Source organism: Anoplopoma fimbria, chromosome 9, assembly GCF_027596085.1.
Source record: "Anoplopoma fimbria isolate UVic2021 breed Golden Eagle Sablefish chromosome 9, Afim_UVic_2022, whole genome shotgun sequence".
Classification (NCBI taxonomy): Eukaryota; Metazoa; Chordata; class Actinopteri; order Perciformes; family Anoplopomatidae; genus Anoplopoma; species Anoplopoma fimbria.
The window spans coordinates 30611587-30625576 of record NC_072457.1 but is presented as its reverse complement, the minus strand read 5'-3'; the positions used below and the strand labels follow the sequence as shown (position 1 = coordinate 30625576).

Genomic DNA, 13990 nt, shown 5'->3' with positions numbered 1-13990 from the left:
AAGGAAGCACAGAGAAGTGTGAAAGACTGCAACTCTGCTTCTGCTTCCTGGTCTGAACTCTGGGTCATGGATTAGGTCCACTAATGAACTGGGTCAGATTTCATTAGTCTTGACCGGTTCAGAGGCCGCCACATTAAAGACTGATTTCTGTACATCATGAGTAGACATGCTGCTCTCTGCCATGAGGACATGAATGTTGACTCTCTCCGTCTGTGTGTTACAGTCTCTCCATCAGGCTGCTCCATTGACCCCCACCACCATCACAGCCCCAGACTTTTACTGACCACGATGCATCACTTCTACACAGGTGACTGATCACCTGTTTGACCTGTAATCATTTTGTCTCTCTGCTTGTATCCATGACTTATCCACAATGCTACTTGAGATGCCGACAGCTGATGATTAATGCTTTCTTAGTGTGCTTATGAATGTCTGTCAAGAGCTGATTATTACATTATTTGTACACTTAAACCAAATAATTAAAAACTCTGATGAAGTCAGATGTAGTCATAATAATTGTAATGGAAGAATGATTGTATATGTATTCCCCTTCCTTATGACACACCTCCGTCACCATATTCAATATTCAAACCTACCGGTGTGTTTAACCTACCGGTGTGTTTAACCTACCGGTGTGTTTAACCTACCAATGTGTTTTACTGGTCAACACTCATGTGAAACTAACAGAGAACAGATGTGTGTATTTTTGTACAAAGTATACATTATCATAATGAATTTTGTTGTTTTATAAAATACATGTTTCTCTTTGATATTCTTTTGTGAATTGTATGCAAATAAAATGTTGTGTAGTCCAGTGAGACACATTTTGTGGAACACGGGTGTGAGTGTGTGACAGAAATAGTATTCATAAAGACTCCGACACTCCGACGGCAGAAGAGGAAGAGACCAAACATGCTGCTGGGATTCAAAAACAGCTCTTTGTTCACATGTTTCTGAGTATGATGGAAAAAGTGGAAACAGACAGAATTTCAACAATATATCTGCAGTCTTGCTGAGTTGGGGGAAGATATTATTTGGTTTTGGAATTTATTCTACTATGCAGAAAATAGTGAGAATGGAAAACAAATGTTATTCCAGTTTGACTGATTTTTGGTTCTCAAAGTTCTCAAAACAAATGCACGGATTGGTTGAATATGCATTACAGTGACTTTTTCAGAATGTTCAGACAGTCCTACTTAGTGACCTGCAGGTCAGCACATCAGTGAATCTCACATCAGTGAATCTCACATCCAAAATGTAGCAAACTTAAATTCATTGAAGTTTAGTAATAGTAAACTGACCCAGACTGGACCAGTCCTGGTCCAGAAGTTCTGATGTGTCTGAACCTTTTGCTGCAGACATGAGCTTGGTCTGCTAACTAGCTAGCCACCTACAGCGCTAAAGTGATGTAGTGTTGCCTCTGAGACCTGAGAGCCCATCATCAGCTATGATATACAGCGGGTAAAATAAGTATTGAACACGTCACCATTTTTCTCAGTAAATATATTTCTAAAGGTGATATTGACATGAAATTTTCACCAGATGTCGGTAACAACCCAAGTAATCCATACATACAAAGAAAACCAAACAAATAAGTTCAGAAATTAAGTTATGTGTAATAAAACGGAATGAGACAGGGAAAAAGTATTGAACCCATGAAGAAAGGGAGGTGCAAAAAGGCATGGAAAGCCAAGACACCAGCTGAAATCTATCAGTGATTAGAAAGCAATCATGCCCCTTGTCAGTGCAAATTAATATCAGCTGGTTCAGTCCCAACTGATGGCCTATAAAAAGGTGTCTCATTACCAAGGTGTCACACAAGAAACATCTCATGATGGGTAAAAGCAAAGAGCTCTCTCAAGACCTTCACAACCTTATTGTTGCAAAACATACTGATGACATTGGAGACATTCTTGATAAAAATCTGCTGCCATCTAGCAGGATGATGAAGATGAAACGAGGGTGGACATTTCAGCAAGACAATGATCCCAAACACACAGCCAAGGAAACTCTCCACTGGTTTCAGAGAAAGAAAATAAAGCTGCTAGAATGGCCCAGCCAATCACCTGACCTGAATCCAATAGAAAATCTATGGAAAGAACTAAAGATCAGAGTTCATAGAAGAGGAACACGGAACCTTCAAGATTTGAAGACTGTTTGTGTGGAAGAATGGGCCAAAATCACACCTGAGCAATGCATGCCACTAGTTTCTCCATACAGGAGGCGTCTTGAAGCTGTCATTACCAACAAAGGCTTCTGTACCAAGTATTAAATACATTTCAGTAAGCGTGTTAAATACTTTTTCCCTGTGTGATTCCATTTCATTACACACAACTTAATTTCTGAACTTATTTGTTTGGTGTTCTTTGTATGTTTGGATTACTTGGGTTGTTACCGACATCTGGTGAAAATGTCATGTCAATAGCACCTTTAGAAATATATTTACTGAGAAAAATGGTGACGTGTTCAAAACTTATTTTACCCGCTGTATATATATATACAGCGGGTAAAATAAGTATAGAACACGCTGTATATAACACGTCACCATTATATATATATATATATATATATATATATATATACATATATATAAATGGAGTAACTTGTGAAAAAAGTACCATATGTGTATTCTTTTTGTATTCGTTATAGTATTGTGAATTGTTTTATATTATATAGGTGGAGGCTTCAAATAAGCCCAGTAGGCTTTCTGCCTCTTCCTGCACTGTAATATTATTCATCTATGTTATGTATTTATATTTTTCAATCGTGCAAATAAAATAAACTAATAAACTAGTAGGCAAACACGTGCATAACCCTAATTACCCTAACCCTAATGTAGTGTATATCCAGAGTTTACCCGGGGCTTCATTGCAGCCCACTGCTCCTCCGGGATGGGTTAAATGCAGAGAAATAATTTCCCCATTGTGGGACTAATAAAGGCTTACTTATTTGCTATTGCCAGCACTTTAACTCATCACTATATATGTATACATATATACATATATATAAATATATGACTGAAAATACTAGTCAGCACAGAAAAGAGTGATATTTGATCGGACAGCTGTATGTCTATTGGTTTAGACAGAGCAGAGGCGTTATGAAGTCTTTAACATGGAGAGTCGATGCCCGCCCAGCCCAGCAGAGGGCAGACTTCTCTTTATCCCGACTCTCCACATCCTGTCCAGACTCCCGTCGCGCTCTACCTGAAGATGTTGTAACTTTGTGTCGCTCATAACTTAGTTTTTACTTGAACAGTGTTGTTTCTGTTCGATACCCGCGTTCAGTATGTTTGTCCATTCGAACCAAAGAGCTCCCGGCTGGCTGTGTGTGCTCGGCGGCTTGTTGCTCTCTGTTTCGGGGGAGGAAGTGTTGGAGAGTCGCCCCGGTGTGATGCGGGAGCTCCGGGCAGCCTTAGCCGAGCTGGCCGGGGAGGGGAGGACTTACCTGGGCAGGCTGGCCGGGGAGCAGACGGTGCTGTCGGTGCAGAAGGTGAGAGGTGGAGTAATGGAGTCAGAATGCAGAGTGCTGGAGGAGTTAACATCCAGATGTATATATCAGTATATATCCAGAGAGATGGACTATAAACCCGAGGAGAAGAAACGTGTTGATGTTACTGAGGCGGAAACAGCACACACACACACACACACACACACACACACACACACACACACACACACACACACACACACACACACACACACACACACACACACTGTTTTCAGTATGTGGTAGCTGATGTATGTTTCACACGTACAGCTATGAGCAACATGGCCACGTGGCTACAAAGGTCACATCAGGGGAAAGTCCTCCAACACAACATGTGTGATGAACAGTTCCATCCTGGTTCCATTCATGTCTCTGTCCGTGTCCTCACATGTCTCCTGTGTTAACTCCTCTCCTCATGTCTCTCCTCTTACCTCTCCTCATACCCCTCCTCTTACCCCTCCTCTTACCTCTCCTCTCCTCATGTCTCTCCTCTTACCTCTCCTCTTACCTCTCCTCCATGTCTCTCCTCTTTCCTCTCCTCATACCCCCTCCTCTCTCCTCTCCTCTCCTCATGTCTCTCCTCTTTCCTCTCCTCATACCCCTCCTCTTACCTCTCCTCTCCTCATGTCTCTCCTCTTACCTCTCCTCATGTCTCTCCTCATGTCTCTCCTCTTACCTCTCCTCATGTCTCTCCTCCTCTTCCTCTACCCCTCCTCTTACCCTCTCCTCTTACCTCTCCTCTCCTCATACCCCTCCTCTTACCTCTCCTCTCCTCTGTCTCTTCCTCTTCCTCTCCTCTCCTCTCTTACCTCTCCTCTTACCTCTCCTCATGTCTCTCCTCTTACCTCTCCTCATGTCTCTCCTCTTACCTCTCCTCATGTCTCTCCTCTTACCTCTCCTCATGTCTCTCCTCATGTCTCTCCTCTTACCTCTCCTCTCCTCTTACCTCTCCTCTTACCTCTCCTCATGTCTCTCCTCTTACCTCTCCTCATGTCTCTCCTCCAGGCTTTCTCTCAGGTCCTCTCTGCTGTGGCAGGGAGTCTGTCTGCCGGCCTCAACGTGCTCCTGCAGTATGTGTCACACTTGTTACAGGCTGCTGGATTCCAAGGTAAAGATCTGACAACCACCAGTCTGTTCTGACCATCACAGAGACACTCCGACCTGTTATGTCCTGTAGTTATGTCCTGTAGTTATGTCCTGTAGTTATGTCCTTTAGTTAGTTATGTCCTGTAGTTATGTCCTGTAGTTATGTCCTGTAGTTATGTCCTTTAGTTATGTCCTGTAGTTATGTCCTGTAGTTATGTCCTTTAGTTATGTCCTGTAGTTATGTCCTGTAGTTATGTCCTGTAGTTATGTCCTGTAGTTATGTCCTTTAGTTATGTCCTGTAGTTATGTCCTGTAGTTATGTCCTGTAGTTATGTTATGTCCTGTAGTTATGTCCTGTAGTTATGTCCTTTAGTTATGTCCTTTAGTTATGTCCTGTAGTTATGTCCTGTAGTTATGTCCTGTAGTTATGTCCTGTAGTTATGTCCTGTAGTTATGTCCTGTAGTTATGTCCTTTAGTTATGTCCTGTAGTTATGTCCTGTAGTTATGTCCTTTAGTTATGTCCTGTAGTTATGTCCTGTAGTTATGTCCTGTAGTTATGTCCTTTAGTTATGTCCTGTAGTTATGTCCTGTAGTTATGTCCTGTAGTTATGTCCTGTAATGCTGCAGGCTGGTGATGACATCGGGACAGTCTTTGTCCAACTTCTTTAGAATTAGAAAAACAAAAGTGAACAGTAAAATCACGTGTTTACAGACACATTTTCTGCCAAAGCTTTGAGTTGTATTCCCCCTCATTGAGGGACTGTTAGTGACATGAAGTGGCTCCTTCACATAAAGGTCTTCAGATCTTCTGGATATTGGACTTATCACCTAGCAACCAGATATCACATGGTGTGAATGTGTGTGTGTCTGCATTAACGCTCCGACTCCTCCACTGCACCAGGTGATGAAGCTGTTAGACATGTGATTATAATGAAGTAGAGCAGATCAAAGGACCCGTGTTACAATTCATTTAAATACAAAATAAAATGCAAATAAGACACAACAAGAAATAAAAAATAAAAGCATAAACAAGACTTTTATTCTGTATAATTGTGTATTGTTGTAGAGCTGAAATGATTGGTTGATTGACAGAAGGGGAGTCACCAGCGTATTAATAATGGATTCAAAAAGCTTGTTTTTCCTTTCTCTCATGACATAAATGTATTTCTTTGTGTTTTTGACCCAAAGAGTCATTTTTAAGACGTCACGTTGGTCTCTCAGCACCAAAGCAAACATTCAATCCAGACAGTAGGTTGACTGACGATGAAGTCATTGTTAGCACAGTTCTATAGTTTGTTTATCATCGTTACATCAAATGGAATAATGACCTTATTGACACAACATTCTGATGTGGAGATCTGAAAGGAATTAGAAATCATAGCTGACAAAACAGTGTGTGACATCTGACATAATGAAGATGTTTACTCCCCAAAACGTTGATATGGAGGACGTGGGATTATTTAAACAGTAACAGACTCTCTCATAAGATAAGATAAGATAAGATCATCCTTTATTAGGATGATCTTATCTTATTAAATATGTCATTAAGAAGAATGAACATCATCGTTCATTAAAACATGTTTTCATTAATACACCGTTCTCTTTTCCACAGTTGGTTTCCCCCTCAGCCCAGTGACCCCAGAGGGGCTGGTCTTTGTGGTCCAGTGGGTTCTGGTGGCTCTCATTGGCTACTGGCTGATCTCCCTGGTCTTCCGATTGGTTGCCTCCACCCTGAGGCGGGCCCTGTGGCTGCTTAAAGTGGCCGTGGCTTTGCTTTGCTTCGGACTGATCCTGAACGACCGCAGCGTGGGATCAGACACCATAGCGGTCCGGTTGGCGGTCCTGGTCTCGGTCTGCGTTCTGCTGGGGGTCGGGACTCTGAGGAGCTCTAGTGCAGCCGACACCACCGCTCACCTGGAGGAGCAGGTGAAGCTGCTGGAGACACGGCTGAGAGAGATGGAGAGGAGGAGGAGGAAAGAGGAGTGATGGAGGAGGACAGAGGAGTGATGGAGATGAGGAGGAGTGATGGAGGTAGGACAGAGGAGTGATGGAGAGGAGGAGGAGTGATGGAGGAGGAGGAATGATGAAGGAGTGATGCTGGAGTAATGGAGGAGTGATGCTGGAGTGATGGAGGCCTCTTCTCCGTCCTCCTTCCTGACTCCACCTTCTGGAACTTCAATCCAGAAGCGTTTCTACATTCTGGATGTTTTTCTACAACAGGTTAGAAAAGTAATCGATTACTCGTGATGTGATACTGACAGTCTGATGACTCAAGCATTCCTGGAAACAGTGAGTTTAGTTTCTGAAGTTGACTTTGTTCCTGAGAAGGAAAAAGCTTTTAGGTCCAATATATTTCATTAAAGAGACACTTTGGTAAATATCTGTCTTTTCTTTATTTAGTTTGATACCACGCTCCAGAATAACCATGATATCAATCTTCTCAGATCACTCTCCGATAACAGGCTAATGTCCTGTTTTTCAAAGCTATTTCAATATTTCATACAGTTCTTTACTGTGTGATAATAGTGACGGTGTTTACATTCAGATGGAGTCCAGCCTTAACGTTAGCTCATGGACCAGTATGACCAGTATGACCAGTATGTTATTATTATGTACACTCGTGACCTGAGATACTGGGCTGTTTAATCACACTTCTTCAGTGTGTTCTGTATGTTTCCTCAGTAATGCATTGTGCCTTTTGATAAAGTTTGTATTCAACATATTCCACCAGCTGACTTTGTGAAACTATTGTATAGAAAACACAACTTTTTAAAATCCTTTCAGAGGAATTCAAAGCCAAAGACGAGAGTTTCTGAGATGAATATGTACAGCTGTCAATTCTGTTCTGATGTAAAATATAATAAATACAACTTCACAGGTGTTTATTTTTAGAACTTTCTAGTTTGCAGTCAGATCGGTTGTTTTTGGACTACGACTACAACGTCTGACTGTTTTCATAACCAGTTCAGTGCCAGTTATTATTGTGTTTATTATGTCTGGTTTTTTATCAGGGCCCTTGGTTTTCAGATCATTTGACAGGTGATTCAATTGTTTCCTATAAGTTTGGCTGCAGTTCAGAACACTCAATCTTTGAGGATTCTGTAAATATCTTAAACAATATAACGGTGGTTAAACACTTTATCTTTTAGAAACACAGTGCTGAGCTCTGAGACTTTAGTGTTAGCGACCACAAACTGGGGTTAGCACAAACTCAATTCACAAAACAAGCATTCTTATGAACCGCGAAACTACCCCGTTTATCTGTCACAATCCTCAGATGTTCATCTTTCCGACGGCCCTTGAACACATCATGCGAGAGGAACGCTTCTGTCAGAAAAAGAAACCGAAACTAAGCTTAAAATTGTGACGTCATCAAAAATAAATTCTTCTGTGTGTCTCATTTGAAATCTCTGTTTTAAATGAACCGTTTAGTCAAAACAGATCCTGTAACAAAACATTAAATCCTGAGTTTCTTAGCTCAACTATGAATCCATGATGAACTGAGACAAACAGTCATGTGACAAAAAATCAGCAGCGTTTAGAGTCGACATACAGCGGGTAAAATAAATATTGAACACGTCACCATTTTTCTCAGTAAATATGTTTCTAAAGGTGATATTGACATGATATTTTCACAAGATGTCAATAACAACCCAAGTAATCCATACATACAAAGAAAACCAAACAAATAAATTCAGAAATTAAGTTATGTGTAATAAAATGGAATGACAGGGAAAAAGTATTGAACACATGAAGAAAGGGAGGTGCAAAAAGGCATGGAAAGCCAAGACACCAGTTGAAATCTATCGGTGATTAGAAAGCAATCCTGCCCCTTGTCAGTGCAAATTAATATCAGCTGGTTCAGTCCCAACTGATGGTGTATAAAATGGTGTCTCATTACCAAGGTGTCACACAAGAAACATCTCATGATGGGTAAAAGCAAAGAGCTCTCTCAAGACCTTCACAACCTTATTGTTGCAGAACATACTGATGGGATTGGCTCCAGAAGGATTTCTAAACTTCTGAATGTTCCAGTGAGCACTGTTGGGGCCATAATCTGGAAGTGGAAAGAACATCATTTCACCATAAACCGGCCACGACCAGGTGCTCCTCGCAAGATTTCTGACAGAGGAGTGAAAATAATTATCAGAAGAGTTGTCCAAGAGCGAAGGAGCACTAGTGGAGAGCTTCAGAAAGACCTGGAATTAGCGGGTACAATTGTTTCAAAGAAAACAATAAGTAATGCACTCAACCGCCGTGGCCTGTATGCACGCTCTAACCACGCAAGACTCCATTGCTGAAGAAAAAGCATGTTGAAGCTCGTTTAAAGTTTGCTGCACAACATTTAGACAAGCCTGTGAAATACTGGGAGAATATAGTCTGGTCAGATGAGACCAACATGGAACTCTTTGGATGCCATAATACGCACCATGTTTGGAGGTCAAATGGCACTGCACATCACCCCAAAAACACCATACCAACAGTGAAGTTTGGAGGTGGGAACATCATGGTGTGGGGCTGTTTTTCAGCATACGGAACTGGCAAACTTCACATAATTGAAGGAAGGATGAATGGAAAAATGTACCGAGACATTCTTGATAAAAATCTGCTGCCATCTAGCAGGATGATGAAGATGAAACGAGGGTGGACATTTCAGCAAGACAATGATCCCAAACACACAGCCAAGGAAACTCTCCATTGGTTTCAGAGAAAGAAAATAAAGCTGCTAGAATGGCCCAGCCAATCACCTGACTTGAATCCAATAGAAACTCTATGGAAAGAACTAAAGATCAGAGTTCATAGAAGAGGCCCACGGAACCTTCAAGATCTGAAGACTGTTTGTGTGGAAGAATGGGCCAAAATCACACCTGAGCAAAGCATGCCACTAGTTTCTCCATACAGGAGGCGTCTTGAAGCTGTCATTACCAACAAAGGCTTCTGTACCAAGTATTAAATACATTTCAGTAAGCATGTTCAATACTTTTTCCCCTGTGTCATTCCATTTTATTACACATAACTTAATTTCTGAACTTATTTGTTTGGTTTTCTTTGTATGTATGGATTACTTGGGTTGTTACCGACATCTGGTGAAAATTTCATGTCAATAGCACCTTTAGAAATATATTTACTGAGAAAAATGGTGACGTGTTCAATACTTATTTTACCCGCTGTATATTCACATCCTACTGTGAGTTAAGGACCAAACCCAGGTTGCTGATCAAAATGTGTTTGCTTCGTGATACTTTGTTTCTGTCCAGTTTTACTGTTGTATTTGAGTATAATAGATAAAGAAGATTCATGTAGTCTTAGTTTGGTGACTGTTGAGGTAAAGATTCATTTCAGTTCATATCAGCTCACATGACTGCCTTAAAAACTACAAGTCCCACAATGCACCACCGGCAGGCCAGTGCAGGCTGCTCATTACCCTTTTAAGTTGGAACACCTGTGAATGGAAGGTCTCTCAGCAAACATATCAGCAGAGAGAGCAACAAACAAAGGATTCAGCTCGTGGTACAACCAAAGGAGCCACTGGTACGGTAACAAGACTTTTTATTGTGATGATTATTTAGTAATCATTTATACAGACAGCATGCATATGAGTTTGCTGCATGCATATGAGTTTGGCTTTTTGGTTGAGTGTATTTTGTTGATTGTTCAACTTAGGTTAATGTTTGATGAGCTTTCCTTAAAAACACCAATGCTGCATACTGTTTGCATTTCAACAGTCTCTTAGTCATTAGTTGGGATTGTTTCAGAAATTCTACCTGTTGTAAGCCTTGGTACTTGGTACTGAAAATTGTTTAAAATTTATTTGCATGTTTGGATAACTTATGCTTTTTGTGTTTTGAAGGTTTTCTGATAGACCAACCACTCATCAACAAGAAACAAATAAGGAAAAAATAAAAATTGAGCTGTGTTGGAAAGAGTTGTCCCGTACGTCCTTTAAGGTTCATGTACCAGGCCAGTTCAAGTTGGGCAAGAGTTGAAAAACACCTAAGAACTTGACAGTGACAGAGAGAAAGTTGTGACTTTATTTCCTGTTTAGATGTTCATGGTGAATTTCTGCTTTTGGGTTCAGAGATCTCTGAGTTGTTACAGAAGTGTACAGTTGTATTTTTAGTGAACGCACAGAGATGTAGTTCTTCCCATTTCCCATCAGCCCTGATTACACGTCTACATAGAAGGTACGTAGTTCATCCACAGGATCATATAAAGTCATTTTCTATCCTGCTGTCTTCTGTAAAATCATTTTAATGATGAATTTCTTGTTGAAAATGACAGAAACTCCAGAATTTCATATTCATGTGTAGTATGACACAGTTACATTCAAATACAGCATGAATACTATATCATTTCAGGGATAAAATGAGTTATGAGATCACGGTTCATTGGTACATAATCCAGAGGTGGATGGAACCGGAGAAACCAAAGTACCAGAAAACTCCTTTAATACCCATAACAATCAACAACATGGACACTTAGTGAATATCAGTGGTTACAGTTACAAAAAAACAAAATATAAAAATCAAATCAAAAGTGTGAGGAACATCAGATCTCGGACACAAAGGAAAAGAAATGGAAAACAGACCTTTTTTTGTCCCAGTTTAATATATGACTCTAAAAACCCAGTTCCCCATAGACTGATCCAGTACTATCAGTATGTAGTAGAGTATTTACTCCCCGCAGAAACACAATGAAAGACCCCGATACTGTGCAGTGAGGCATCAGTGATGCTACTCACAGTAGAATGAATGTAAATGGTTTAAAGGTGAGCGTTGTAGAAAGGTCAAACACATGTTTGTGCTGCTACTTCCTGCTCTCCTGTGGTTTGGTGATGGAGGCTCTGAATCCATGAGTCATGTGTTTTTGCATCGGGCCGCCCTGAGAGGGTCAGAGAGGTTCTTCTGGAAGCATTCTTACGGTTTAGTCGTTAGCATTTAGCACAGCCAGACGTCACACCTAATCCGGGTTATTTAAATGTCATTATTACACTCAGATGATCCAAGGGGTTTGTTGTGTTTTCTATGTGACACATATTCATACCAAAGACCAACACAGACTCCACAGTGTGACCTCAGAGGAGCAGAGCATCCACACATGAGGTAGCTGTTGTATTCTATGGTTTTCTGTTTCAAAAGAATATGATCCAACCCGACCCAGGTCAACCCAACTGTACGGCCAAATCTAACTCCAGATTCTGAACTACCAACCAGGTAGTTAGCCCCGGGTCCTGGACCTCAAGGGCCTCAGAAGGCCCTGGTTTACTGTTTGTCAGTTGATAAAATGCACCATTTAAGCACAACATCTCCTGACATACTACGGGCCTCGAGATCTTGTGTAAAAAAAAATAAATAAATAAATTGTGACTATGAAGACTCTGTCATCCAGGTCCTGGTTTATCTGGAACTGCAGAGTCAAAGGCAACTGGACAGCAAACTATAATAAAGATGTCATGTGTGTTCTACCATGTGTAGTACTGTAGTACTACTGTACAGACTGTAGTACTGTACAGCAAACAGAGTGACTCACTTCTACTCCATTAATATATTGATCCTTCCATGACCTGGTTGACCTCTTGTCTGATGCCGTTTCACTGTAGCTGCTGGTTGACTGGATGGTACAAAGCTTGACCAGGCTGATTCTAAACTTTGGCTAAACAGAGATTACATTGGAAAATGATCCAACCTGAGATATAGAGAAACCAAACAGCCTGGACCCAGGACTGTATAGTACAGAGCCCATACTTGAGACCAGATAACTGAGTCCTGCCAAATGTCAGCTGGCTAACCCAGTAGATTTGGTCCCAGAAGAGATAATAATGCTGATCTCCAGTCAGTTAGGGGATAAATCCTGACGTAAGAAATAAGAAATAAGAAAAGAATCTGTCCAGATGATGTCAGCTCTTTCCACCTGCAGCTGCTCCCAGGTGGTCCGGGCAGCATCACGGTGAGGAGGACTGAGAGCTGCTCCATCAGTTAGCGTCCCTACAGGAAGTTGTTGGAGTTTTTGCCTCCGTCGACCTTGAACTCATAGGCTTCATCAGAGGAACCCAGGATGTTGTTGGAGGAGGGAGGCTGAGGAGAGGCAGACTCACCCTGAGGGAGGAAATACATCTTAAATCTGAACACATTAGACTATGCCTTTCTTCTTTAAATATATATATATATATATATATATATATTCTTTAAATATATATATATATATATATATATATATATATATATATATATATATATATATATATATATATATATATATATATATATATATATATATATATATATATATATATATATATATATATATATATATATATATATATATATATATATATATATATATATATATATATATATATATATATATATATATATATATATATATATATATATATATATATATATATATATATATATATATATATATATATATATATATATATATATATATATATATATATATATATATACATATATATATATATATATATATATATATATATATATATATATATATATATATATATATATATATATATATATATATATATATATATATATATATATATATATATATATACATATATATACATATATATACACATATATATATGTATATATATGTATATATTGACTGTAATGTAATGTATGTAATGTAATGTATGTGTGTATATGTATGTATATGTGTGGGCGGCTGTGGCACATGAGGTAGAGCGCTTGTCCCGTAACCACAAGGTTGGTGGTTCAAGCCCCTCTACCGGCAACATGCCGAGGTGTCCTTGAGCGAGACACCTAACCCCAAGTTGCTCCCCGGGCGCTTCATTGCAGCCCACTGCTCCTCCGGGATGGGTTAAATGCAGAGAAATAATTTCCCCATTGTGGGACTAATAAAGGATTGATTATTATATATATATATATATATATATATACACATATGGATTTCTTCTAGTACCTAACCCTAACACCCTAGCCCTCTAACCCTAATATTAAACCGCCTAACCCTAACCCCCTAACCCTTCTATTTAATCCACAGACACAGTTGTGAACAGGGTATTTGTTACTATTGACTCAGCTTTTTAAGATAGTTTTGGCATTAAAATGCGATTTTATTTCATTCACTTCCAGCGAGACGTGCATTTTGTTTTCATAATCTTTATTCAGTGTTCGCTATGATTTTTAGTTTGTGAGTTATCATTAAAATATCTGTTGTTGCTGTAGCTGAACCCTCATAGCTTTCATGTTGTTTGGATCATGTGCCTTTAAAGGGACATGTATGCTTATAAGGGCTGTGTGTGGTTATACATCTGTTGTGTTTATGGAGGCCAACTGTTCAGCGGTCAGTCATCGGAAAACCGGCTGGTTCTGATGATTGGAAGCCAATCTATGGGTACATTGCTGATATGATAATTATCAT

General features: G+C 39.8%; 2 protein-coding genes across 5 annotated transcripts in view; both read left to right on the top strand.

The window, feature by feature from the left end:
- Positions 1-834, top strand: part of tmem176 (transmembrane protein 176) — an 11591-nt gene extending 10757 nt beyond the window's left edge. For all 3 annotated transcript variants that reach the window (XM_054604445.1, XM_054604444.1, XM_054604443.1), the window contains exon 7: positions 224-834. In XM_054604445.1, coding sequence (XP_054460420.1) covers positions 224-283 — 60 coding nt within the window. In that variant the 3' untranslated portion in view covers positions 284-834. The remainder of the gene's footprint in view (positions 1-223) is intronic.
- A 2344-nt stretch (positions 835-3178) lies between these two features.
- Positions 3179-7557, top strand: tmem109 (transmembrane protein 109). 2 transcript variants are annotated; one of them, XM_054605047.1, is made up of 4 exons: positions 3179-3492; positions 4495-4597; positions 6189-6607; positions 6649-7557. In XM_054605047.1, exons 1-3 carry the CDS (start codon positions 3289-3291, stop codon positions 6560-6562), a joined length of 681 nt encoding a protein of 226 aa, XP_054461022.1. In that variant the 5' UTR covers positions 3179-3288; the 3' UTR covers positions 6563-6607; positions 6649-7557. The 2 variants fall into 2 exon arrangements, with proteins under 2 accessions (XP_054461022.1, XP_054461021.1); XM_054605046.1 differs by having other exon boundaries at positions 6189-7556.
- The last annotated feature ends 6433 nt before the right edge of the window (positions 7558-13990 follow it).